The sequence below is a fragment of the Ursus americanus genome, chromosome X (genome assembly GCF_024610735.1).
Source record: "Ursus americanus isolate L20-20 chromosome X, mUrsAme1.1.p, whole genome shotgun sequence".
NCBI classification, from domain to species: Eukaryota; Metazoa; Chordata; class Mammalia; order Carnivora; family Ursidae; genus Ursus; species Ursus americanus.
Window position 1 is genome coordinate 90,060,289 of NC_142164.1, and position 24,161 is coordinate 90,084,449.

Sequence of the window (24,161 nt, forward strand, 5' to 3'; positions counted from 1 at the left end):
TTCTGTTATATTCTCCTGGTCAAAGCCATCATGGAAACTGCCTAGATTCAAGGGGAGGGGACATGGACCCCATCTCTCTATGGGAGGAGTGTCAAAACCTTGTGGCCATCTTCAACCCACCACAGTTGGGGAGCTTGAATGGACCACCTGCCCGCCTGAGGCAATGGGACTATCGGGATATTAATAAATTACACAGCTATTCCTTGGGCCCCCACTTTTCTGTCCCTACATAAGATGCAGAGCATCTTCCATAGTGCGTGTGTGGCAGACAGGGCCTGAAGTAAAGCCCACAGTTTCATTCCTTCAGCAACTATTTCATAAGCACTCCCCATATGCTAGCCATCTATTCCAGGCGCTTGGGACACATCCGGGAATGCAATCAAAGCTCCTGCCTTCACAGAGCTTACACTCCAGTGGAACGTAGGTGAGGAAAACGGATCGAATAACAACTTGCATCATCACGTGGGCTTGCCGCCCACCAGGCACTGTGCTTGGCGCTCAGCTCTATGTTATTTCATCGAATCCTCACCGGAACCTGCAAAGGAAGTGTTTCTCTCCACGCAGCCAGCAAACAGCCAAGCTGAGATTTAAATCCAGGGTCTTGCGGACGCCAAAGTCTCATGCCCTTCGTCACCATGCCACGCCAAGTCTCTCGTGCTAGGTAATATTCTAAAACAGGAGGAAGCCCAGGATAAAAGTGTTCATGTTAGCCCCAGGTCGAGATAGAGATCTGGATAGTAAAACCCACCAACATCTGGGAAGTAAGTACCTAACCACTTATTTAAAAAAAAAGGAAATTGTTTTCCTTTACCCTAGCCCAACCACTCCGCGAGGCGTGAGGTTTTCTTTTCTTTGCAGCTAAGGAAACAGAGATACAGGAGGTTTCAGGGACTTAGCCCACATGGCCGGAACCTTCCACACATCTGTCCAGCTGTGGAGACTTAGGTGTAAGCCCAGCCGGAGGAACACTTGGAGGTCGGCCCGTAATCAGGCAGCTAAAGCCTGTCTGGCAAAATACACTTGTTCTTCTGCTATTAAGACAGAAAGCGGGTACCATGGCTCACAGAACTCTCCCAACCGGCCCCCCAGGCCAACACGGCAAGAATCATGTCGAAGACATCCTCCCACTTCCCACTGACCTCTTCTTCAAAATAGCCCTTCACCACCTCAATCCAGGCTTGGGCCCTTCCCAGGCCAGAATCGCTACAGTCTGTTTTGTGGGAGAGAAAAAGGATCTCACATAAAATAATATTTTCCACCTTGACGTTCCCGTAATAAATAACTTAGCCATTAAACCAGATGGTGCCCTCCTTCGAGACATCGAGCTCCTGGAGAACGGAGATGAGATCTCATCCATCTTCATGTCCCCAGTAAGCAGTTCAATGTGTGGCATATAGTAAGTGCTCAAAAAATGTTTACCAAATTTAATTAAATCTTATTTAGCCCCAACACGTCCTGAGCAGATTTGAAGGTCATTTAGAAGACCAGAGGTCTCTAGGTAGCTGACAATGACAGTAAGAAGTCTTTGGCAACAAATAAGAACAATGTGATGAACAGTAAAAGACATAAGTCAGATTTCTGGGTGCTCTATAATTTCAGTGTCAATACAAAAAGGGCTTCCTTTTTTAATAAACGTTTTATTTTAGAAAAGCATTTGGTTTCTAGAAAAAACTACAGAGATGGTAGACCGTTCCCATACACCTCACACACAGATTCCCTGGTTATTAGCACCTTACATTAGTGTGGGACACTTGTCACCATTAGTGAACCAAACATTAATATATTATTCTTATGAAATAAAGTCCCAACTTCATTCGGTTTTCCTTTTTCCCTGCTGTCCTTTCTCCATTGCAGTTTCCCATCCAGAACTGCACACGACATTAGTTGTCCTGCCTCTCCTTAGGTTCCTTTGGGCTGTGATAGCTTCTCAGACTTCTCTTGTTTTGGGTAGTGTTGAGGAGTACTGGTCAGGTACTTTAGAGATTGCCCCGCTACTGGAATTTATCTGATGTCTTCCTTATGATTAGACGAGGGTTATGTGTTTGTGGGAGGAAGACCACAGAGGTGAAGTGCAATTCTCATCACATCCTATCCAGGGTACGTACTGTCAGCATGACTTATCACTGTTGATGTTGACCTTGATCACCTGGTTGAGGTAGTGCTTGTCAAGTTTCTCCACTGTCAAGTTGCTCTTTTTTTGTCCCCCAATGGGCTAATCTTTATTTACTTTATCGAGGTATAATTTACATACAATAAAATGAGTGTACCCATTTTGAGTGTATAGCTTGATAAGGATTGATGATCCACACCAATGGTTCTCAAACAGGAGTGACTTTGTCACCCAGGACACGTTTGGCAATGTCTGGAGACATTTTCGGTTGTCATTTCTGAACTAAGGGGAGGTGTTCCTGGCATCTAATGGATGAAGGCCAGGGACACTGCTAAATATCTTACAATGCATAACATAGCCCTCCTCAAGAGAGAATTATCAGCCCAAACTGTCAGTAGCAACAAGGTTGAGAAACCCTGATATACACTCATATAACCACTGTCCCCGATGAAGACACTGCGGCACCCCAAAAGTCTCTTGGGCTCCTTCGCAGTCAATATCCCACTACCTGTCCCTAGAAACAACTATTCTGATGTTTTTCTCCATCAGTAGAGTAGTTTTGTTTCTTTTGGAACTTCATATAGATGGAATAGGACTTTATTTCTCCTCTGTCTCTGGCTTCTTCCATGCAGCAGAATGTTGAGATTCATCTATGTGGTCTTGCATATCAGTAGTTTGTTCCTTTTCACTGAATGGGCTTCCATTGTATACTTTATCAACGGGCATTTGGATCGGTTCCAGTATGGGGGTTTCAAGAGTAAAAAGAAAACTGTGCAGAAGTCTTTGTGTGAACATATGTTTTTAGTTCTCTTGGACGAATACTGAAGAATGGAATTGCTAGGTCATATGGTAAGTATCCATTTAACTCAAAGGGCTTATATCGTTAAAAAAGAAAGACAAAATAAATGGTTCTTCATCTCCTTTTGAACTATATGGATTCTCTCACTACTTCTGCCTTCTCATCTCCGCTCAGAAATAAGTTTTGAATTAAAATAAGTAAGTGATGTCAGAGACATCCTCTTCCATTTTTTCCATCCCCAGGCTGAATTCCTTGGAATAGGTGATCAGACGTCATCAATCCCCTTCTCACTTGCACTTGCCAAGCAAAAGTTGTCTCTTAAGATCAGAACCAGAAACAGCTGTGTCTCTGGTTCTTTGGGTAATGCGTGTTTGATTTTTTTTTTAAGAAGATGTTTATAGAAAATGGCCTGCGGTATTGGCAGTTGTGAGAACAGATCTAACTTCTGCTTGGAATTGCTATAAATTTTTAAAACAAACCAAACCCTAACATCGCAATATGGCTATGTAAGGTACCTCCAAGCCAAATCCATTAGATTGGGAATGAAATATTTATTATGATCTGAATGAGACAACAACAAAAAAGGACTTTAGATTTTCCTTAAAGTTGTACGACCAAAACTTGGGATATTTATTTTCCTACGGTGAGTTTGGGGATTTAATCTTTGATTTAAACAGGGACTCAACGTGACCATCACAGAAGACAAAGTTTACAGAATTCATAAATGAAATCTTTTCACAGTTCAAAGTAAAGACTTACTTTGCTAATAAGCATCCTGAATTTGAGGCACAGAGAGCTATTTCTTAGGCTTAAAAATGATTTATAATATGCGTTATGAAATGATCCTTTCCCATACTCTCCCATCAGAGCTGGTAAGTGATATCTCCCAAATTTTAGATATCTCTTGTATCCAAAGAAAAATTTTAAAAGAGCATTAGTAAAATGATTAATTTTCTCAAAAATTACAAAATTTAAAGAGGAACAATAAAGAACTCTGTAATGAACGGAACAACGATGCAGAAGTAGAGAGACCTAAATTCGAATCTTGTCTGTGTCACAGACGAGTGAATGGGAAATATACTAGATAGATTTCGAAGGTTCATTTCAGCTCTAACCTTTCATGAATTCCATTGTCTGGTTTTCCATGCACACATAAATAACAGACCACAGATATTTGTATAAGCAACTGCTTCATCAGAGTGTTTTCACGCACTTCAAAGCAATCGGGGTGGAGGGAGCATTAGACTAGAAGCATTTGTTAAAGTCTTATACGGAGTTACTACTCACCTTACAAGAATTATAATACTACAATGTCTTCATTAATTTTTTTTTAGTTACAATCTGATGGAACTTTAGCATTGCCTTTTACATCTTTATTTTCAGGTAGATTTATGTCCCCCTGTTGCAAGATTAAGCATTCATAGGACACTTTAATGTTTACTGAATGGTTAAGGATCATATGTAAGTTAATTCTCATGCAAGACTTTTAAAAGGCAGCCTGGGTTATTTAAATGGAAAGAAATTGCTTTGGGAAAAACATTATGTACAAACAGAGTTAACTTTGAAGGGCAGAGACGCCACCGTAATCTGTAAGTATCATGAGAAGCATGAAGTACAACTGTAGTCAGAACAGGCTCCTCGCAGGGCATTTCACTTCTGTGCCAAAGGGACAAATAAGGTCATCTCTTGGGTGCTTCCTTTTCATAGTCTCAGGATTACCATTTTGGCAACTTCTCCATGCATCACATTACTCTTTTTACATCTGGTTTTCTGTATTTTGTATGTCTCTTCCCACGCTATCCCTCAGTAAGCTACAACCCTTATTCAGGTGAGTGTCCATAAGGCTATAAAATCATCTGCTTTTCAGCGGGGGCGGGGGGGGGGGGGACCATCAGGAGGGGACCTTTCTGATGTCAGCCTGATAGTATGAGCTCCAGCAGCTCTCTTGGTGTGACACTTTTGTTAAGACCCCTAATACACCCTAGGGACAAATGCAAGGAAAGAATAAGGTCTGCAAGCTGTATTTGCCCGAGAAAATGGAACCTTGACTTTCTTTGACGTAGGTGATTAAAATGTCAGATTTGAATATCATGGTGGCTATTTTTCTGCATGTAAATTTGCATGATTTAAAAACAAAAGACACTGGCCTTTCACGTTGAAAAGAATTCAAATATAATAGCTGTAAGCATTTGTGAATGAACCGTATTTTGAAAATCATAATGTTCAGACTGAGCACAGATAATTGTATTGTTAAGACGACCAAAATTAATAAATTGCCCCGCCACTGATATAAACGTACCATTATCACCTGAGTCAAGAAAAAAACTCACCCACAGGGCTTCTTTCTGATGTTCCCAGTGCTAGGAACTGTCAGGACACGGCTCCGTGAGTGCGCAGTCACGGGCTCGCCTTGAAAAGGGAATTTCCAACATAAATAAGAACTTATTTTTTTTAGATAGGAGTATTCTCTCCATGGAAAGAAGAAATGGTTTCTTTTGGCAAAATGTTTAAACCAACAAATGTAGACAATTAGTTTATCTCGGAATGATCATCAGATCTCCGTAACCCACTTCAGACAATGGTGCGTTTCCATGAGAGAAGAATCATCAGTAAGAAATTGACCTTTATGAAGAAAAGGCTAGAACTCCTAGCAGGCATCATGTTGGAGAAGTAGGCTGCTCTACGGATTTACAAACACATCTCCGGAGGACGAATTAGCTTACTGAGGTGGGGATGCGTTTGATCTTACAAAACACAGATACTGAGGTGTTTATTTCTACCTTTCTTAGAGGCCGGTTTTCCTCTGAGAGGAAAAATGTTGAGATTAACTCCTGCTGACCTCTCTTCACAAAGACCTTGGCTCTGACCTTGCGTGTGGACTCCCACCCTCCCCCCAGCAGCAGGCTTGACTCTCATGGCCTCTTTGCCAACATCAGGGGTGCTTTCCACGCTGGTCATGCTGTCTCGCCTTCCTTGGTTCCATTTCTCTACTGCGAAGTATCCAAGCCCCCACCCTCTACCTTCCTCTTTTGTTAGTATGCAACACGCCTTTAAGTGTTTTGCGAAATGTCCGTATCACTGCTGGCTGAAAAGTTTGGAACAATCCCTATTTTCCAGTGTTCTGCACCTAAAAGATCCCGATCCTTTCCCCAGTCGTTCCCCCAAATAGGTATTGGCGCGGGGAATCTTGATGTGAGCTGGAAATGTTAGAAGAAATCATTTGGGTTGGCTCTGGTTTGATTATTGCACCCTAGGTTTCCAAGCAGAGCAAACCCGGGGAGGGGGGCCTCCTGCTTAGCCAAGACCCCTGGAACAAATAGGAAGCCACTCACCCACACCACACCTCCCCCCAAAGGAACTTTTGTTTGTAGGAAGTTAGAACAGGATTTCTTGGTAATTCAGGAGTTGGCGTAAGCCGGGGCTCCCCCCCCACCCCTGCAGTGCCGCAGGCCGTGTCACCCAGGGCACATGGGGTCTTCCCACATCAGCCACCACGTCACAGTGTTATGCCTCATCCTTCGGCTGTCAGCTCTGCCTTGGGTTTGAGCGCGGGGTTTTATGTACACTTAAAAAAAAAAGAAAAAAAGAAACAAGTCAATCATTTTAAAAAAATATCATAAAAAATCCATTTCCTCCTGTCGCTCATGCAGGGACAAGCAGTGTCAGAGAATACTGCATATCCCTAACGGTCTTTTCTCTACGGGAGATATTTTAATATGTATATTTTGCCTACCTTGACTTTTAAAAGGTATTTTGTGAATATGTCAAATTCTGGGAAATGACCTCCTGGCGTTAAATTTTTTTTTAATCCTGCTGGTTTGTTAAAACAGATAAATTTGGGGTGCCTGGGTGGCGCAGTCGTTAAGCGTCTGCGTTCAGCTCAGGGAGTGATCCCGGCGTTATGGGATCGAGCCCCACATCAGGCTCCTCCGCTATGAGCCTGCTTCTTCCTCTCCCACTCCCCCTGCTTGTGTTCCCTCTCTCGCTGGCTGTCACTATCTCTGTCAAATAAATAAATAAAATCTTTTAAAAAAAGATAAATTTATATATGCTTTCCTTTCACAAAGAAGTTTACACCTCAGAAAATATATTACTGTAATTTATTGTCATTTTGAGTACGTCCTGTCTCTGCAGCAAAGTTACACTCACACTTGGGGTTCTTTGTACAAGTCACTCTAAATAATAGCGTGTGGCTAAAAACCATGACCAGTGTCCTATGCTGAAATAAAAATGAAAATGGGAAATATGAGAAACTCGAAAGAGACATTTCACACCCAGGCCCAGCAGAACCCCTCCAATGGGGTCACAAGAACATCGCCGAACACCTCACCTTCATAGTTCCTTTATGCAAGAGACAGAAATGACTCTCTTATTTAAGTCCTTGCCATTTCAGAAATTTCTCTTACATTATTAGTATCTGGGGAGAGAGCATTCCAGAAGAGAGGACAGCAAGAGGGAGGGGCCCGTGGCTGGAGCATGTCTTGCAAGCTGATGGAGAATCGAAGTGGCTGGCGTGACTGGAGCAGAGTGCACGAGGGGAAGAGGGTGAGATAAGGTCAGAGCAGTACTAGAGGCCATTCTGCGCAGGGTCGTGAATGCCTTTGGAAAGACAGTGGCTTTTACGCTGAGCGTTATTAGGAGTCCTTGTGATGTTTGGATCAGAAGAGTGACATTATAGGAGCTGTTTCAATCACATCCACCCGGCTACTGTAGAGGGAGGAAGGATAGATGCAGGGAAACCCGTCAAGGAGCTATGAACTAATCCACATGGGATATCACAGTGGCTGGAACCAGCACAGTGTCAGTAGAGGTGGTGAGAAGCGGTCAGGTAGTTGGTATTTTACGAAGACAGAGCCAACCAGACTTCCTGACAAACTGGATATGACATATGAGAGAAGAGAAGAGTCAAGAGGACCTCCAAAGGTTTGGGCTTGAGCAGCTGGAGGGATGGAGTTCCCATCCGCTTAGCAGGGAAAGGCTGTATGTAGCTAGAGCCGGCTTCGTAGTTGAGCTCTAAAACGAAAACCATTCTTCCTCCTACAATCTACTCCTTTGCCTCTCGTGCTTATCTTACAAATTCAATGCGGAACCACGTCATCCCAAAGGGCATCCTTGACTCCTCCCTCTCCGTAACCTCCCAACCACGCGACCACACCCTCTGCTTTCCACTTCCTAGATAATCTCCTTCATCTATCCACTTCTGTCCTCCACTGCCATCGCTTTACCGGAGGCTGCCCTCATCGGTCATCTGAATTCTTTCTTTAATTTGACTTATGGTTGAGAGGGAGAGAAGGAGAGCACGAGCAGGGGAGACGGGCAGAGGGAGAAGCAGACTCCCCGCTGAGCAGGGAGCCGGACACAGGGAGTCGATCTCAGGACCAGGGATCACAACCTGAGTCAAAGGCGGATGCTTAACCACTGAGCCACCCAGGCGCCGCAGTCATCTGAATTCTTACAAGAGACTCTGAAATGGCCATGAATCAACCCCAGCTTGAACCACTCACTGGATTGTACCCTGAGGCTTCATCTGAAAGCACAAAATCCTCCCGTGGCTCACCATCTCTTATCGTCCTCAGATAAAGTCCAAATGCTAAAGTGTGGGGGTTCATGGGACGCTTGGGTGGCTCAGTCGGTTAAGTGTCTGCCTTCGGCTCAGGTCATGATCCCAGGGTCCTGGGATCGAGTTCTGCATCAGGCTCCCTGCTCAGCGGGGAGCCTGCTTCTCCCTCTGCCTGCCACTCCCGCTGCTTGTGCTCGCTCTCTCTGTCTGACAAATATATAAATAAAATCTTTTTTTAAAAAAGTGTGGGGGTTTCGTTTAACTCTTCGTTTCGAAATAATTTCTAACTTACAGAAAGGTTGCAAGACTAGTTGAAAAGCTTTCCATATGCCCCTTACCCAGATATCCCATTTTACTTCTCTCTCTCACTCTCTTTTCTGAATCATTTGAGAATAAATTGGAAACACAATGCCCCTCTCCCCCTAAAAGCTTCAGGGTATATCTTCCTAGGAATAAGAATAACAACATATGACTGCAATACAATAATCAGAACCAGAAAATTAACATGACTCCAATACAATATATAGACTTGATTTAAACTTTCCCAATTGAACAAATGATGTCCTTTATAGCAAAAGAGATACAGTTGTAGATACAGTTGTTGTCGGCATTACCGGGCCAAGAGCTAGTCCCGGATCATATGCGGCATTCAGTTATTCTGTTCCTTCAATCTCTTTTATTGTGGAGCAGTTCCTCCGTCTTTGCCTTTTACGACCTTGACACCGGTATAGACCAGCTGTTTTGTAAAACGCCCCTCAGTTCGGATTTGCCTGGGGTTTCCTCAGGGCTGGATGTGCTTCGCGTATGTTGGACAAGATGATAGCAGAAGCCATGTGTCCTTCTCCGTGCGTCGTTATCAGGAGGCAGATCTCTTGGTAATATTGCTTCTGCTTCTCTATCACCCTCACTTCTCACCCTCCACCCATCCCTGCTCCTAAGCTCTCAGACATAGCCCCGGAGAATCCATCCGAACCGCATTTTTCCCTGGCGAATCCACGCTGTTTCATCGGATCTCCTTGTAGAGGCCGCTTTGGCCAAGGGACTGGTCCTCAACCCCAGGCCTGGATAAGAGCCTCTTCTGAGCTAGCATAGTGCCCTGCGCCCTCCTATCATCACACTTATTAAGCCATGGGGTAATTGCCTGTTTGTCTGTTTGATGGCAGGGACTGTGGAATGTTCCCTACCATCACTTAGCATATAGCACACCGTCCGGCACACAGTAGGTGCCCAATAAATATTTACGGAATGAAGCATCGCTTCCTCGTACACTTCCTCCTGCATGTTCCCAGAGCCCTGCTTAACTCCATTCTCTCTCGGTGTTGCTGGATTGTTTACTACGTTTGGTCTTTCCTGTTAGACCGGAAATTCCTGGAGCCGCATCTGAGCCCTTGCCCTTGATTCCAGTGCACCTTAACCCAGAGGGAAGGAGAGAGAGAAGGAAGGGGGGAGAAAGGGAGAGATTGGGCCTTTTGTTTTAGAACTTTGTTCCTTCTGAGCTTGTGCGGAGCAGGTGCACAATGTTTTGGAGTCTCTCTCCCGGCGACTCCTCCCCCCACACCCCACTTCCTGTTTATTCTGCCTTCCAACACCACACTGGGGAGGGGTGGGAGGGTGAGAAACATTCCAGTTCCTTTATCCGCCTTCTCACTCCCTGTCTGTCTGCCCCAATTCAGGAATGATTGCTTTAAGGTTGAGTTTATGCTCTTTCAAAGTCTTTATGCGAGTTATTAACAAGAATCTAAAGCTTCTAGTGTGAATTCTCGTCAGTGCATATACTAATAAGCAATGAAGTCAATGAAGGAAGAAAAAAGGAAACAAAAGAAAAAGAAGCCTGGAAAATGCACAGATTAAATAGTCGGAATAGTCTAGAATGTGGTTGCATTGCTTTATAAAGCCTTAAAGAACAAATCAGGTAAAAGAAAAGAATCTCCTTCCTCAAGGGTTTCCTTTTTATCCTTTCCCTGGCCAACATATTTAATTAGCAACTAGCAAACACTTCAAGATCGTTACAAGGTATGGTTTAATCATTGTCATATCTTGAAGACTTCGCTTCCCTTATAACAAATTCTTCGAACCCTGGTTTCAGTATTAGATAGGATTAGATTTGGCCATGAGCAACAGAAATGGCAGTGACTTAAACAAGATAGCACTTTATTTCTGGCTTTTGAGATCAAAGTTCAGAGGTAGGCTATCCATGATGAGCAGAAACCCAGGTCCGTTCCCCCCTGTCCTGCTGCTCTAAACACAGTGCTGCCACCTCATTATCCAATATGGCTGCTGGAGCTCCAGCCAGCCGGTGTTGCTCCATTTCACAACAAGAAGAAAGGAACAAAGGTACTCTCCCATCCTTTAATGACACCTCCTGGAAGTCATGTGTGAAACTTACGCTTTCAGCTCATTGGCTCGAACTCTATCACATGGTCACCTCTAGCTGCAAGGGAAGTGGAGAATTATAGCTTTATTTAGGGTAACCAAGTTCCCAGCTAAAATTGGGGGAACAAGGAGAGAACAGATATTAGGAGACAGCAAGCAGTCTTTGAGACAAATCTATGCTTCTGTAAAATGAGAATAATATAAATACCTACTTCAAAGGGCCCTTGTGAGGAAAAAAATGAGATCGTGCATGAGGTTGGCACCAGTCACAGTAGTAACGACTTCCTTTTTCAAAGGAAGAAGGAAGCATGCACTGAGTGTGTGCCGAACAGTGGTTCATCGCGATTACTTTTAATCCAGTGAGGTAGTATCCCTCATTTTGCAAAAGAGAAAAGACTCCAAGAAGCCAACTAACTCCCCCCAGGAAACAGAGAATGAACCAGTGGAACTGGGGCGAAATCCAGATTCTGTGACTCTGAATCCTAGTTTTCTTTCACCCCTGGGTGCCACCTCTCCTTTGGCCTCACCTAGCCACAACCACCTCTCTTGCTATGAACCTCATGTTCACCAAGACAACATGTATTATGCTCCTCTCCATGGGAAATCTTTCATTATCTACCCCAGCACTACCTCGTCACCATTCAATGGGAACTGGGAGGACTAGGTGCCAGTGGTGAAGACGGCGTTAATCAAAAGGGACTGCACACCGGGAACTCTCATTAAGTGCTGGTGAGGGGGTAAACGGTATATCCACGGTGGAAAACTCCTTGGCAGTCTCTAGTAAAGTTAAACATATACCTCTCTTATGAACTAGCAATGCCATTCCTATGTATTTATCAAAAACAAAAGGCTTCAACTAGAAAGTTCCTCATAACTTTATTACTAAAAGCTAAAAGAAATAAATTAAACAATGCAAACAAGCTAAATGTCCATTAACAGGAAAAGAGGTAAGCAGAGTGTGGACATTTATAAGATGGAACACTGTTCAGCCATAAAAAGGAAGGCAAAAACTGACAAGGCAAGAAACAACAATTGTTGGAGAGGATGTGGAGAAAGGGGATCCCTCCTACATTGTTGGTGGGAATGCAAGTTGGTACAGCCACTCTGGAAAACAGTGTGGAGGTCCCTTAAAAACTTAAAAATTGAGCTACCCTATGACCCAGCCATTGCACTACTGGGTGTTTACCCCAAAGATACAGACGTAGTGAAGAGAAGGGCCATATGCACCCCAATGTTCATAGCAGCTTTGTCCACAATAGCTAAATCGTGGAAGGAGCCGAGATGCCCTTCAACAGATGACTGGATTAAGAAGTTGTGGTCCATATATACAATGGAATATTACTCAGCTACCAGAAAGAACGAGTTCTCAACATTTGCTGCAACATGGACGGCACTGGAGGAGATAATGCTAAGTGAAATAAGTCAAGCAGAGAAAGACAACTATCATATGATTTCTCTCATCTATGGAACATAAGAACTAGAATGATCGGTAGGGGAAGAAAGGGATAAAGAAAGGGGGGTAATCAGAAGGGGGAATGAAGCACGAGAGACTGTGGACTCTGAGAAATAAACTGAGGGCCTCAGAGGGAAGGGGGTGGGGGAATGGGATAGACTGGTGATGGGTAGTAAGGAGGGCACGTATTGCATGGTGCACTGGGTGTTATACGCAACTAATGAATCATCGAACTTTACGTCAGAAACCAGGGATGTACTGTATGGTGACTAACACAATATAATAAAAAAACATTTAAAGAAAAGTAAAAAATAAAAATAAAAATAAAAAAATGAAAAGGTAAAAAAAGAAAAAAAAAAAGGAAGGAAGCACTTACCAACTCCTGCAGGAGTGTGGGTGAATCTCAGAAATATTACGTTGAATGGAAGAAGCCAGACCCCAAAGAGCACCAATCAGATGACATTGCATGATTCCATTGTTAGGAAGTTCAAGAGCAGGCCAAATGGTAGATGAGGATAGAACTCAAGAGAGTGGTTGCCTGCGTTGTGGGGGAGGGGAGGATCAGAAAGGAACATGAGGGAACTTTGTAGGGTGATGGGAACTCTGTGTACCTTTACTGAGGTATCAGTTACACGGGTGTGTGCGTTTGTCAAAACTCAAACTAGGTACTGTACGTTTTATTGCATGTAATTATATCTCAATAAAAAAACCCAGAACTAATGATGAGGTGTGGGGCTGCAGAAATGAATGCTACAACTAAGTGTCACAAAATAGTTGCAGAAGGGAAAGAAGTGAGGATTGAACAAATAAAAATAAAGAGAGTGGGAGCCCCAGATCTTAGCCACAAAATACGTAATAAAGAAGGCTGCTAGATTCGAAGTAAGCCCTTTAAGTTCCCCGTGGCAGCGCCGCGACTCGTGTCTGTTTATGCAGCGCTACTGTCACCAAGATTAGAGCTGAAAAGAAAAATAAAGTCTCTTTCACAAAAGAAGGCGAAAAGAACCTTTCAATACTGTTCTCAACAAGTTGTTGTGCTCGAAATTCTATATTCCAGCCAGCCCAAGGCAGTGAATGGATTAAGTGTCAAGAGTTTAACCTTTTTGTTTTCTGGCCACATGCTAGAGGCCGGGTGTTTCCGTTTCCTATTGCTTCTGGAACAAATTCCCACGAACTCGGTGGCTTAAAAACAATGCAAAATTATAATCTTCTAGTTCTGGAAATCAGAAGTCTAAAACAGGTCTCGCTGGGATAAAATCAAGGTGTTGGCAGGGCTGCGTGCTTTCTGGAGGCTCTGGGGACAATCTGTTTCCTTGCCTTTTCCAGCTTCTAGAAGCTGCCTCTGCTTTATGGCTCATGACCCCTTTCTCCATCTTCAAAGCCAGCAAGGGCAAATCGCGACTTCCTCATGCTGTGTCACTCTGACTCTGACTCTGACTCGGCCTCCTACTGCCATTTGTAAAGACCCTTGTGATTACATGGGGCCCTCTACATATTCCAGGATAATTTCTCCATCTGAAGGTCAGGTGATTAGCAGCCTTCGTTCCTGCTGCAACCTTCATTACCCCTTGCCCTGGAAGGAGATATAGTCACATGTTTGGATGATTAGGACACAACCATCTTTGGGGGACCATGACTCTGCCTACCAAGCTGAGCTTTAACTATAAAATGTTACTTCGAATCTTTCTCTTCTCCGTACCAGCCATCGGAGGAATGTTTCCAAAGGTTCCAGGTATATTAGAAGCTGTTACAGAGGCATATGTGGTAAAATGGACCCTGTCCTATAGAATTACATTCTACTTTCTTTTTTAAAGATTTTATTTGAGAGAGAGAGGGAGAACAAGCAGAGGGGGGAGGAGTAGAGGGAGAGGGAGAAGCAGACTCCCCACCGAGCAGGGACCCTGGTGTGGGATTCGATCCCAGGACCCTGGGATCATGACCTGAGCTGAAGGCAGACGCCTAACCAACTGAGCCACCCAGGCGTCCCTACATTCTACTCTCAAGTGCTTTTAGTTAGTTCTACAATCTCCTGAAATCTGGATAAAGGTCTCTGTTCTGATTATCCATTGTTGGGTAACACACCACTTAGTGGCTTCAAAGAGTGAAAATATTTTGCATGCAAGTCTGAAATTTGGACAGGGCTCGATGCGGACAGCTCATCTCTGCTCCACTTGGCCACTCCACAGCAGCTCCACGGCTGGGGGCTAGACTCAGTTGAAGGCTCACTCATAGGGTTGGCAGTGAGATGCTGGCTGTGGGCAGTGACCTCGCTGAGGCCATCAGCCGGGACACCTGCATGTGACCTTTTTGTGTGACCTGGGCTTCCTCAAAACATTGCAGCCAGGTTCCGAGGGCGAGCACCTCCAGAGACAGCCATGTATCTCACACACGAGGAGGATGTGTCACCCTTTGTGGCCTGGCCTTGGAAGTGACGGCCACGTATATTTTATCCAGGCAGCCACAAAGCCCCACCTAAATTCAGGGCGAGGACAGGGAGATTCTACCAATCGTTGGAAGGGGGCAAGGCAGTTGGGAGACTATTTAGGGCCAGAAATAACTTGGCACCCTTTGTTAAAAAGTGCGGTTTGCCACAGCTTCTCTGCCACATTTCCATTTCTTCTCTTCATTTAAAGTCTCCTTTTCCTTTTATTCAATTTGTCCCCCTTACATAATGGCCCCCCGCCCTGGGGCCACCTGGGTGGCTCAGTCGGTTAAGTGTCTGCCTTTGGTCCAGGGTCCTGGGATCAAGCCCCACATCCAGTTCCCTGCTCAGTGGGGAGTCTGCTTCTCCCTCTCCCTCCCTGCCCCACCCCCCGCTTGCATTCTCTCTCTCTCTCAAATAAATAAATAAAATCTTAAAAAACCCATAATGCCCCTCTTGGCCTCTTTTTTGGTCCCCCACTCCTTCTGGACTGAAATCAGGCCAACCCTGAGTTGGCAAACAACAGTTTCATAAGGTCATAGGGAGGGACTGTGGCCCATGCACGGAGGAGGGGCAGCCCATGGCTGGAATCGGGGTCCACTCAACTGTTTTGAACAGACAGAAATGATGATTTCATATGCTACAACCTAGCATCTGCTACCTCTTTTGTCAGAGAAAAAGGTACCAACCCGCTATCAGAAGATTACCTCCCCACTCCTCAGGTTTCCAATGGGTGGGAGTGTCCCTAAACACACTTGCCTTTCCCCATCACGGCCCTTATCACACTGACCCAGGGGTGACATCTGGTAAATTCAGAAAGACGAAATTCAACAGGCACCTCCCTTTTTCTCCTTGAGGCTAAACTGGCTCCAGGGCGTAGGCCTTTCCCTCTGTTCTCAAACCCACTGGTTGGAAAGGGCTGCGGGTGTCGAGATTTCTCCCAGCCCCCAACACTTGGGTGAAACATCTAAATTTCTGGCACTTTCCCTCTAAATATTTAAGCTATGAAGGAACTGTCAGCAAGTACTTATCACAACAGAAGCTAAATTATACCCTCAAAGCACTGACGAGTTACAAGGTGCAATGTCAATTAGAGGTCACAGAATACTACACCTTGTTTTGAATGACCAAAACACTAACTACAGTCCTCGCATTCTGCACATAGTTTGGCTGCTATGGTACACAGAAGCGTTCTTGCACAACGCACACGTTTCATTAACAAAATAGCAGGGCTTCAAATTAACATCACATTGAGAAAAACTGGAAAATTTTAAATACCTTGGTCAGAACCAACAACGTGGTACTTTCGTTTTCATCTTCGCTTGCCTACCAAACAGGAAATCTCCTCAATTAGATGTCTGCTCAGAAGAAGAAGAAGAAGAAGAAGAAAGCCATTATCCAAGGACACAGCAAGTTCTGTCAGGTATTTCAACATGGTGGAAGAGTAGTCAGGTTTTAATTGGCCCTATTGAGCTCACCCACAAGCTACAACATTCTTTACCTCAGCAGTATGGTATTCAAAAGGGAAAAAAAAACTACAAAGTTAGTTCCTACCTTTGAAAACATCAAATGAATCATGTTCGGTTTCATCCTGTTAACTGAATGCTCGTTGATAAAAGTGCACATATCAACACGAGTAAGACTGGTATTCAAAAGTAAAAGAAGAGTCTCGAAAACGCTCCACCCCCAACGTTGTTTACTTAGCTAAAATAAAGAACTGGGCTCTGTGTTTTGCTAGTATTTTCTCAGTCTTATCTACTGTGTTGGAAAGCACTTTCTCTAACAGCTCAAGGTCAGAAAGTTACCTTCAATAACCCCGGTCTCAACTAAATGATAAAAACTTTCCCCAATCAAAATTCTTACCATTTTGGGGTTATTGACAAAGAAGCTATAAAATAGAAGAAAAATTATGGGAGGATACAAATAAAAAACAAAACCAAACAAAACAAAAACGTTCCTCTTAATATAGAGAAGGCCAAAACAGGAAGGACTGATGAGACGGTTGTGGTTTTACCAGGCCTTGTTTAGACAGATGCACACAACTATTAGTTTTGTGCTTTAACTTGACCAAGACTTTTGAGGCTAACAAGAAAACAGCCAACTCAGTAATTAACAACAACAACAACAACAAAAAACAGATGAAAGAAAATTCGAGGAGGCGAAATCTGCGTGGTTTTACGGAAGGCGTATCCGTTTGGGTATTTGCTATAATCACCTCCATTCAAGCCCTGAATGGCAAGCAGCTGGAACAGCTCTGTGTACAGATGTGGTTTTCCTTCTTCTTAACCAACCTTTCATTAATTAAATAACATTCTTTCAGTGGAGCAGGGAGGCTCTTGAGGAATGTGGGAAGCACAAAGGAAAAGGCTAGAACTCTCACTTGCCAATGCTGGAAGAGATCTTAAGGCTTGAACTGCTTCCACCTCTTATTTCCTTTCTGCGCAGGCTTTCAAACCCTTTGTCCATCCTGAAACCCAGGGGGGAGCCTCCTGTCTCCACTCCATCCCCTTATCTTCCTCCCCTAGTTCCATCCTTCCGACAACCCAGTTTGCATCCAAGCCCTGTCCATCATCCAAGCATGTCCATCACCGGGAGCATAAACCCAGGGCCAATGTCTATGAAGTCCCTGGACGGGGGTCAGGGCCATTTGGATAAGGAACTCTAGAGATCCAGGTACCCAAGTATGGTCTACAAGTAGGGGCACAAGCTCTGGGCATTCCCTTGGCTCTGATGACTACTTGCCCCGGGGGGAGTCACAGGCCTTACAGGAATCATGAGGGCCATCAAAAGTGGGGGATCCATGAAAGGAACCCTCGTTGCATGAGGCAAAGGATGGTATTGGCTTCCAGATATGGAAATGGTTATTGGTAATAGACTACCCTTATTTCCACCACTTACCAGGAAATTCTACACAGTTCCAAATGAACTAACTGGAGATGTAATAAAGTGTTTAGAGGAACTCAAGAACAACCTTCACAATTTCCCTGAGTTACTGGAAAAAAAAATCTGACCCGACCTTAAAAGAAAAAATAAATAACTTTAAGTTTACGTTATCTCACTAATTAAAGCAATTTACCTTGATCAGAAACTTTGTAAAGCTTGAAAATTTATTTTATTTTATTTTAAAGCTTGAAGTTTTAAAAAGACTAATAATTAATTTTAAGAGACCAATCCAATAGTCCACATGTTTAAAGTTTTCATGAGCTTCCTGTCCAGATTTTTTTTTATCTGTTGGGGGTAAAATTCGCCTCTAAAATTTTAGAGAAAACATCTCCTCTGTCATTATTTCATTTAAAACTCTTTCAAATAAATCAAACAAGGATGTAATGATTGGTATCAATGTACTACTAGACATCCCATAAAAAGATAGTTACCTTTTAAAAAAAGGTATACTCTGTAAGATTTGAAACCTCGGTTCACCAGAACTGTGTCCAATTTGCAAGGAGAACCAGAGACTAAGGGGAGAAGGGGGGAGGTGGGAGACAAGATTGCCCCGATGAATTTTGTTTGGCAACTACAAATAAGGGGAATGTATGGGGCATACCCAAACGACAATAACTTTCATTTTTTCAAAAATTGTTAACAGTGGGCTAGTTTTCAAGTTGGTCCAAACAATAATGGTCCCAGCTGTTTTCTAACAATTGAGTTCAGGTTCAGAGAAAGAGTAAATGAGGCCAGACCACTAAGGAACACTGTGTAAATGTACAACATGAAAAACCCCATGTGAGCAAAGCAGAAAACTGTTTTTACGAGGCAAAAGCGGGCCTTCTGAAAGGCTTTGGTGTGCAGTTTTGATGTAGAAAATCGCATCAAATGTAAATATCTGGAGGGTAATCAATTCCATTCTAGCGGTTCCGTTCTGCCCTTTGGTCCCAAACCACCACAGAGATGGGCACCGTTGGGCACCCATGAGCACTTTGCGACAACCAAGAGCTCTCTGAGGGAGGTACCACGCAGTCTTTGCAACTTTAAAATCTATCGAGTACTTTGAGCTTCCTCAGGAAACACCTTCTGAAAATAAAGTCACTCATCCCTTCCTCTCCGATTTTAAGCCAAATTGTAAATAGCATGAGGAGTTTGACCGGGCGAGTCTGGAAGGTCCACAGTTCCACATGAACTAACCGGAGATGTGATGAAGTGTTTAGAGGAACTCAAGAACAACCTTCACATTTCCCTGAGTTACTGGAAAAAAAAAAAAAATCGGACCCGACCTTAAAAGAAAAAATAAATAAGTTTAAGTTTAAATTATCTCACTAGTTAAAGCCGTGTAGCCTCAATCAGAAACTACGTAAAGTTTGAAATTTTATTTTAAAGCTTGAAATTTTACAAAGACTAATGATGAGTTTTAAGAGACCAATCCAGGCATCCACATGTTTAAAGTTTTCATGATTTGACCTTGTTTGGTCTCATAAACTGATCTTGAATAAAACAGTAGTTACTCTCCGTGCGTGGGCTAGTACTTTTGGGGCTGGGAAACCTCACTGGTTCATAAAAAAAATCCAATCCAGTGCTGGTTATTACTCCTAGGTCAGAAGCACTATTTACGTATAAAAATACCCTTACGTGAAGTAATGTTTTCCAAAATGCAGTTAAAATTGATAGCTATGTACGGTTTAGGTTTTACTATCTGTATTCTATATACCAGGAGAACACCCTGAAAACAACTGGCAACTAGTTGGCATCTCCTAAAATTCCTGCAAATTATCTGCCCAAACTCTGACTTTTTGCTTTGAGTTCAGGTTCTCCCTCGAGGCTTTGAGAAAGGAAATAGTCGAGCTGCTGTTTCAAGGATGTAACTGAAATTATGCATTCCATGCTTCATACATTCCTGGAGAGAGGCAAGGGGGTCAATGGAGACATGAACCAACATTAAGAGCAAGAGAGAAACCCGTAAGGCCCCTTTTTAGGAGTGCCTGAAGAAACCTCGAAGTGTCAGACATTCTATATATGTCAGCTCATGTAATCTTGACTTCAACTCCACGAAGAAAGCCTTGTAGTTATGATTATGCCTCATTTCAAATGTGGCAACAAGCGTGGATGGTTGAATACTCCTAGTTAATAAGTCGTAACAGGAGGATTTGAACACAGCACTTTCTGGCTCCAGAGTCTTGGTGTTTCTTTCCACCTTGTGGCTTCTGCAGTTTCCCTTCTTTGTTGTTTGCACTTTGATATTTTAAAGGAAATACAAAGCAAGAGGCTGTGTACCTTACTTTCGGTGCTGTTCCCCTTATCTTTATATATTAATGATTAACTTTCTCTGGCAAAGGCAGGCACCCCAGTCTTGACACTTCCCCATTTTTTCACTGCTGCTAAAAGCTGATAATAGACTTGAGCTGCCCACACCACAAAAAAAAGTTTTGCTTTTTATTTATTTATTTATTGGACTACAAAATTATGTGTATTTTAAATTCAAGCTCTAGGAGCTTAGAAATGTGTCATGATTTGAAGATTAAAAACTGAAGTTGATCCAACACTACTTCCCCCTAAACAAATAATGAGAGGAAGAAAACGCGGAGCACCCTCCCAGGAAAGCATCATAATGGCATCTAAGAAGTGTTCCCAAGGGCCCTGCTGCAGCTTGGCTCTGATCGGCCATCCACCATTGCATGCCACCGCTACATGCCCGCTCACTGGAAGGATTGCAGGGCACTGCTTAACAAAACTTAGCACTTCCCTGGGAACGAGTGGAAGAGGCCCGGCACACTTTATAACACATTTCAGTATCTCCTAAGATCCACCTGAAAGTCTTGTAAGTAAAGACCCGCGAGATGTGTGCATGAGTATTAGCTGGTGTTTCTTTTCTGATTTTTCTCACTTCTCAGTAGCCAAGTGAAATTTCTGCCTCTTAAATGGGTTTTTTCTGCCTCAAAAAAACAAAAAAAAAACAAAAACCCACTTCAGTTTGTGCTTGGGCTTCTTAAGAAGTTCAAAATGTTAATCAAGCAATGTGAAAAGCCGGCCAAGGAGGTTGAAAAATAGATGTACCCTCCCAGATCACTTTGGGTATCTATGAGTTTTTGTTGAGGTGTGTGGGCCTATCGGGTACTGACTTAAAAATAAAAAGCTTGGTAGTGAATCTCGGTGGTAGCTACATCCCAAACAAAACTGGATCCTCACGGAGATGATTATCCACCACTTTGAAATACCAGAGAGGAAATAACATTTTCTTTTGCTAAAAAAAAAAAAAAGGCAATTGAATTTATTTTTATTTCACTTAGCTAGGCCACTCATGGACAGATTAAAAAGCAACAAACTTTTGTTGAGTTTCGTTAACACATTTGCTTTTTTTATTTTAGAATATAGTCTACATCTGGATTAAAAAAAGTTTTAAATAAATTTAAGACATATGACAACAGTGGAACCCTTCATCATTCTATGTACACCACGGATAGAATGTCAGTTGGTTCCATTTCGGATAAGTCCACTTTCTCATAATAACATTATTATTTTCACTGGCTGAGTGGCAAGCTTCGTACGAGCTGGCACGGTGCCAGCTTCCACACACTGGGTTGGGGGCGGGGAGGGCGTGAAAGGGTTGGGGTAGGGGTGCCACAGGACAACTATACAGTGTAACAGAAAATCATTAATCTCGTAGTACCGGTTACCGACAGACAGTGCTGTTTGTGCGCTTATCACAATGGAATCGACGAAGTTTCAGAGCAAGGAGATTGGAAATACTTTAAGACAGGGCCACTGCTACAAAAAGAAATAGTGCAAACAGGAAAACTGATGCAATCCTAGCAACGCTGCGGCCTCCACCAGCCCAATGGCAGGGCGGTAGGAGGCTGCGCGCCCCGCCTTCCCCAGCGCCCGGCTCCGGGCAGGCGCCGCTCCCAAGTGTGGCAACCCAGCGCCGCACCCCGGCATGGCCCCTTCTCGACTCATCTCCTCCAGAAAGAACAGAAAAGAAACTCCAAGAAAGGCACAGGCTGAATGCAGGGCGTCAGCCCAGTTCCATTCCCACCAATGTAGAACACAGGCCCCCCACCCACTGCAGGAGAGGGGGAGGGAGCCCCAACCCTAACTCCCGCCACCACTTTCCTCTCCTCTTGGCAAAGAGGCCCCTTCCTCCAGGCAGCCCCGCCGCGCCCCCTGCACGTACGCAGCCCCCGCAACTTTGCAGTCCACCCATCGCCCATCGCGCCCTACAGCCAGAAAGAAAATAGCTTTGAGGGAAAGAGGGTGAGAGATGGGGCCAGGAAGGGTGCTGGGCAGCCACGGGCGTCCCGCCTCAGTGGCCCCAATTGCTGAAGCCGATCTCCTGCTTGTATCTGTTGGTGAGGATGTTGGCTTTACGCGTGAGTTTGGAGAGCACAGTGTGCAGCCCGCGCAGGTGGTAGTGGAACTGCTGTTCCAGGTCCTCCTCGCCGGCTTCCGCGCCCTCTAGGTGGCTCAGGTCCACCAGGATGTCCTTGGACTTCCAGGCGTTGCCCTCCTCGCTCCCCGCCGGCGGCGGCGGCTGGTGCAGGACCCCCCACTCGATGTCGTTGCGGATGGACTTGAGCAGCACGTAGTGGCTGTACATGTCCCGGGAGGGCGCGAAAAAGCTGCCATTGGAGCTGCCCGGGCCGGGGGCCGGGGACGTGCGCTCCTCCAGGCAGCCGCCACTGCCTCCCACCTCCACGCCGACGTCGTTGTCCAGCCCGGGCTCTGCCAGGGGCACGTCGCGCAGCAGGCTGGGCACCATCACCGTCTGGTCCATGTTGTTCACCGCGCCGATGAAGCGGTTCATGGCGTTAAAGAGCGAGTGCTTCTGGTTGTAGGTGTCGCAGATCTGCATCATGGTGGACCCGCGGGTGCCGGGGCACAGGGACGCAGGGGCACGGGGTGGCCGGCGGGGGCGACGGGCCGCGCCGGGGGCCTGGCTAGAGCCGGTGCGCTGGGATTCCCGGCTGCCGCTCCGCCCTCTCCAACTCTCGTCTCGCTCTCAGCCGGGCCTTGCGGGACGCGCAGCCGCTCGGAGCCTGGGCGCCCGGAAGCTCGCGATGGCGGCGCGTGGTCCGCGGGTCGAGCCCTGGCCTGGCTGGGGGACGGGAACGAAAGAGATTACTCACCCAGCGAGGGTGCCCGGCGGCCCCGCCCGCGCACAGCGCCCTCCCCGGTGCCGGCTCGCCCGGGACAGCGCCCCGCGGGCTCCCGCGACCGGGCGCTCCCCCCGCAGCCCCACCTCTTCGCCCGCCGAGGCCGCGGAGAGAAGGAAGGGGTGCTCCCCACCCCCGTCTCCCTCGGAAACGCCTGAGTCCCAGCACCCACGCTGACCGGGCAGAGATGGGGCGGGGGCACCCACCTCCTGCTGCGCCTCGAGGTCCCCTTGCTGCAGGGTAGCTCAGCGTTCCCGCTGTTGGCGGCGGCTGCCTGCGGGCGCTATGCGGTCAGTGGCTGGACTGTGACTGCGGGCGGCTGTGGTGGCGTCGGCCCCCTACCCATCCCAGGTGCTCAATTTATAGAGCCCCGGAAAGGTGTCGCCGGCGCTCAAGGGCCACCCCCGGTGTCTCCTCCTCCCGCCTCCCCGGCAGCGCCAAGATAAAAGGCGCGGGCCGGGATGACCGCGAGTAACACTCTCCTGGCCTCTTCTACAGCGGGGGCGGGGCGCGCCGGGCCAGCTCCGCCTCTCGCCTGATACCCGGGCGGAGGGAGGGCGCCAGGGCCAGGCCGGGCCGGGCCGGGCAGGGCAGGGCAGAGGAGGGATGGAGCAGCCGCACCCCGCCAGCCCCGAGAGCAGAGCAGGCCAGTTGGGGGAGGGCCAGACACTGAGCGGGTAAAGATGCCGGCGTCCCCACCGGCCACAGGGCGGGCTGGCGTGCTGGTCTGGGTGGACCTGGCACACGCTCCCGGAGTGGGGTGACCGAAATGCACCCTGGTTGCAAACTGAGCCCCCAACCCTGAATTGACAGTATCCGCGGCCCAGAAACTACGATCCTGGTTTATTATTAGCCGTCGGGGAAAAGGGACCAGCAGCAGCCGCAACTCCATCTCTGGGCTCTTATGTAAGAAGGGTGGCTGGGCATGCCTGGTGCACGTGGACGCGTGGTGTTCCCGCCATGGCCCTGGCCTTGGCCAGCGGCTGGGGGAGGGGAGCCTCAGAGCCTTTCGCCTCCGTCCAGGCCGAGTTTTTCCCAATCTTTTCTGTAACAGCTGCTGCCAGGGGTGAAGAGCAACCCACCATCCGATCTGCATGTTCTCCCAAGAGATCAGATGTGCCAATAAGGGAGAAGTAGCCCAATTCCTGACTTTTGTCCAAGTCCCGCTACTCAGAGATGCTGGCGAGCCCTGGCCATGTGGCCTTTAGGCTGCCAAAGGGCCAGGAGAGGGTGACGGTAGTTAGGCCCGGTGTTGGGTGTCTTTCATCATTTAACAGAAAAGCAGGGAGGCATGCAATAATTTTTTTTTTTTTTGGTCCTGGTGGTGGTGGTGGAGTTTGAAATGTTCCTTTCCAAAGATAGTTCT

The 24,161-nt window shown here is 45.9% G+C and overlaps 1 protein-coding gene and 1 long non-coding RNA gene across 3 annotated transcripts; both read right to left on the reverse strand.

Moving 5' to 3' along the window:
- Positions 1-1,667: 1,667 nt before the first annotated feature.
- LOC148106980 (uncharacterized) lies at positions 1,668-16,351 on the reverse strand. The gene is made up of 4 exons (XR_015723262.1): positions 16,269-16,351; positions 15,993-16,072; positions 12,672-12,833; positions 1,668-6,474 (listed from the first exon to the last, which is right to left on the reverse strand). It is a non-coding gene; the product is annotated as an uncharacterized LOC148106980 (long non-coding RNA).
- Positions 16,352-20,968: 4,617 nt separating this feature from the next.
- On the reverse strand, positions 20,969-23,265 carry MID1IP1 (MID1 interacting protein 1). Of its 2 annotated transcripts, none has more exons than XM_045791624.2 (2): positions 23,002-23,265; positions 20,969-22,737 (listed from the first exon to the last, which is right to left on the reverse strand). In XM_045791624.2, exon 2 carries the CDS (start codon positions 22,495-22,497, stop codon positions 21,946-21,948), a length of 552 nt encoding a protein of 183 aa, XP_045647580.1. In that variant the 5' UTR covers positions 22,498-22,737; positions 23,002-23,265; the 3' UTR covers positions 20,969-21,945. The 2 variants fall into 2 exon arrangements, with proteins under 2 accessions (XP_045647580.1, XP_045647581.1); XM_045791625.2 differs by having other exon boundaries at positions 22,974-23,265.
- Positions 23,266-24,161: the final 896 nt, after the last annotated feature.

Coding starts and splice junctions, on each gene's coding strand:
- MID1IP1 (XM_045791624.2), bottom strand. CDS start 22,497: ATGATGCAGATCTGCGACACCTACAACCAGAAGCACTCGCTCTTTAAC.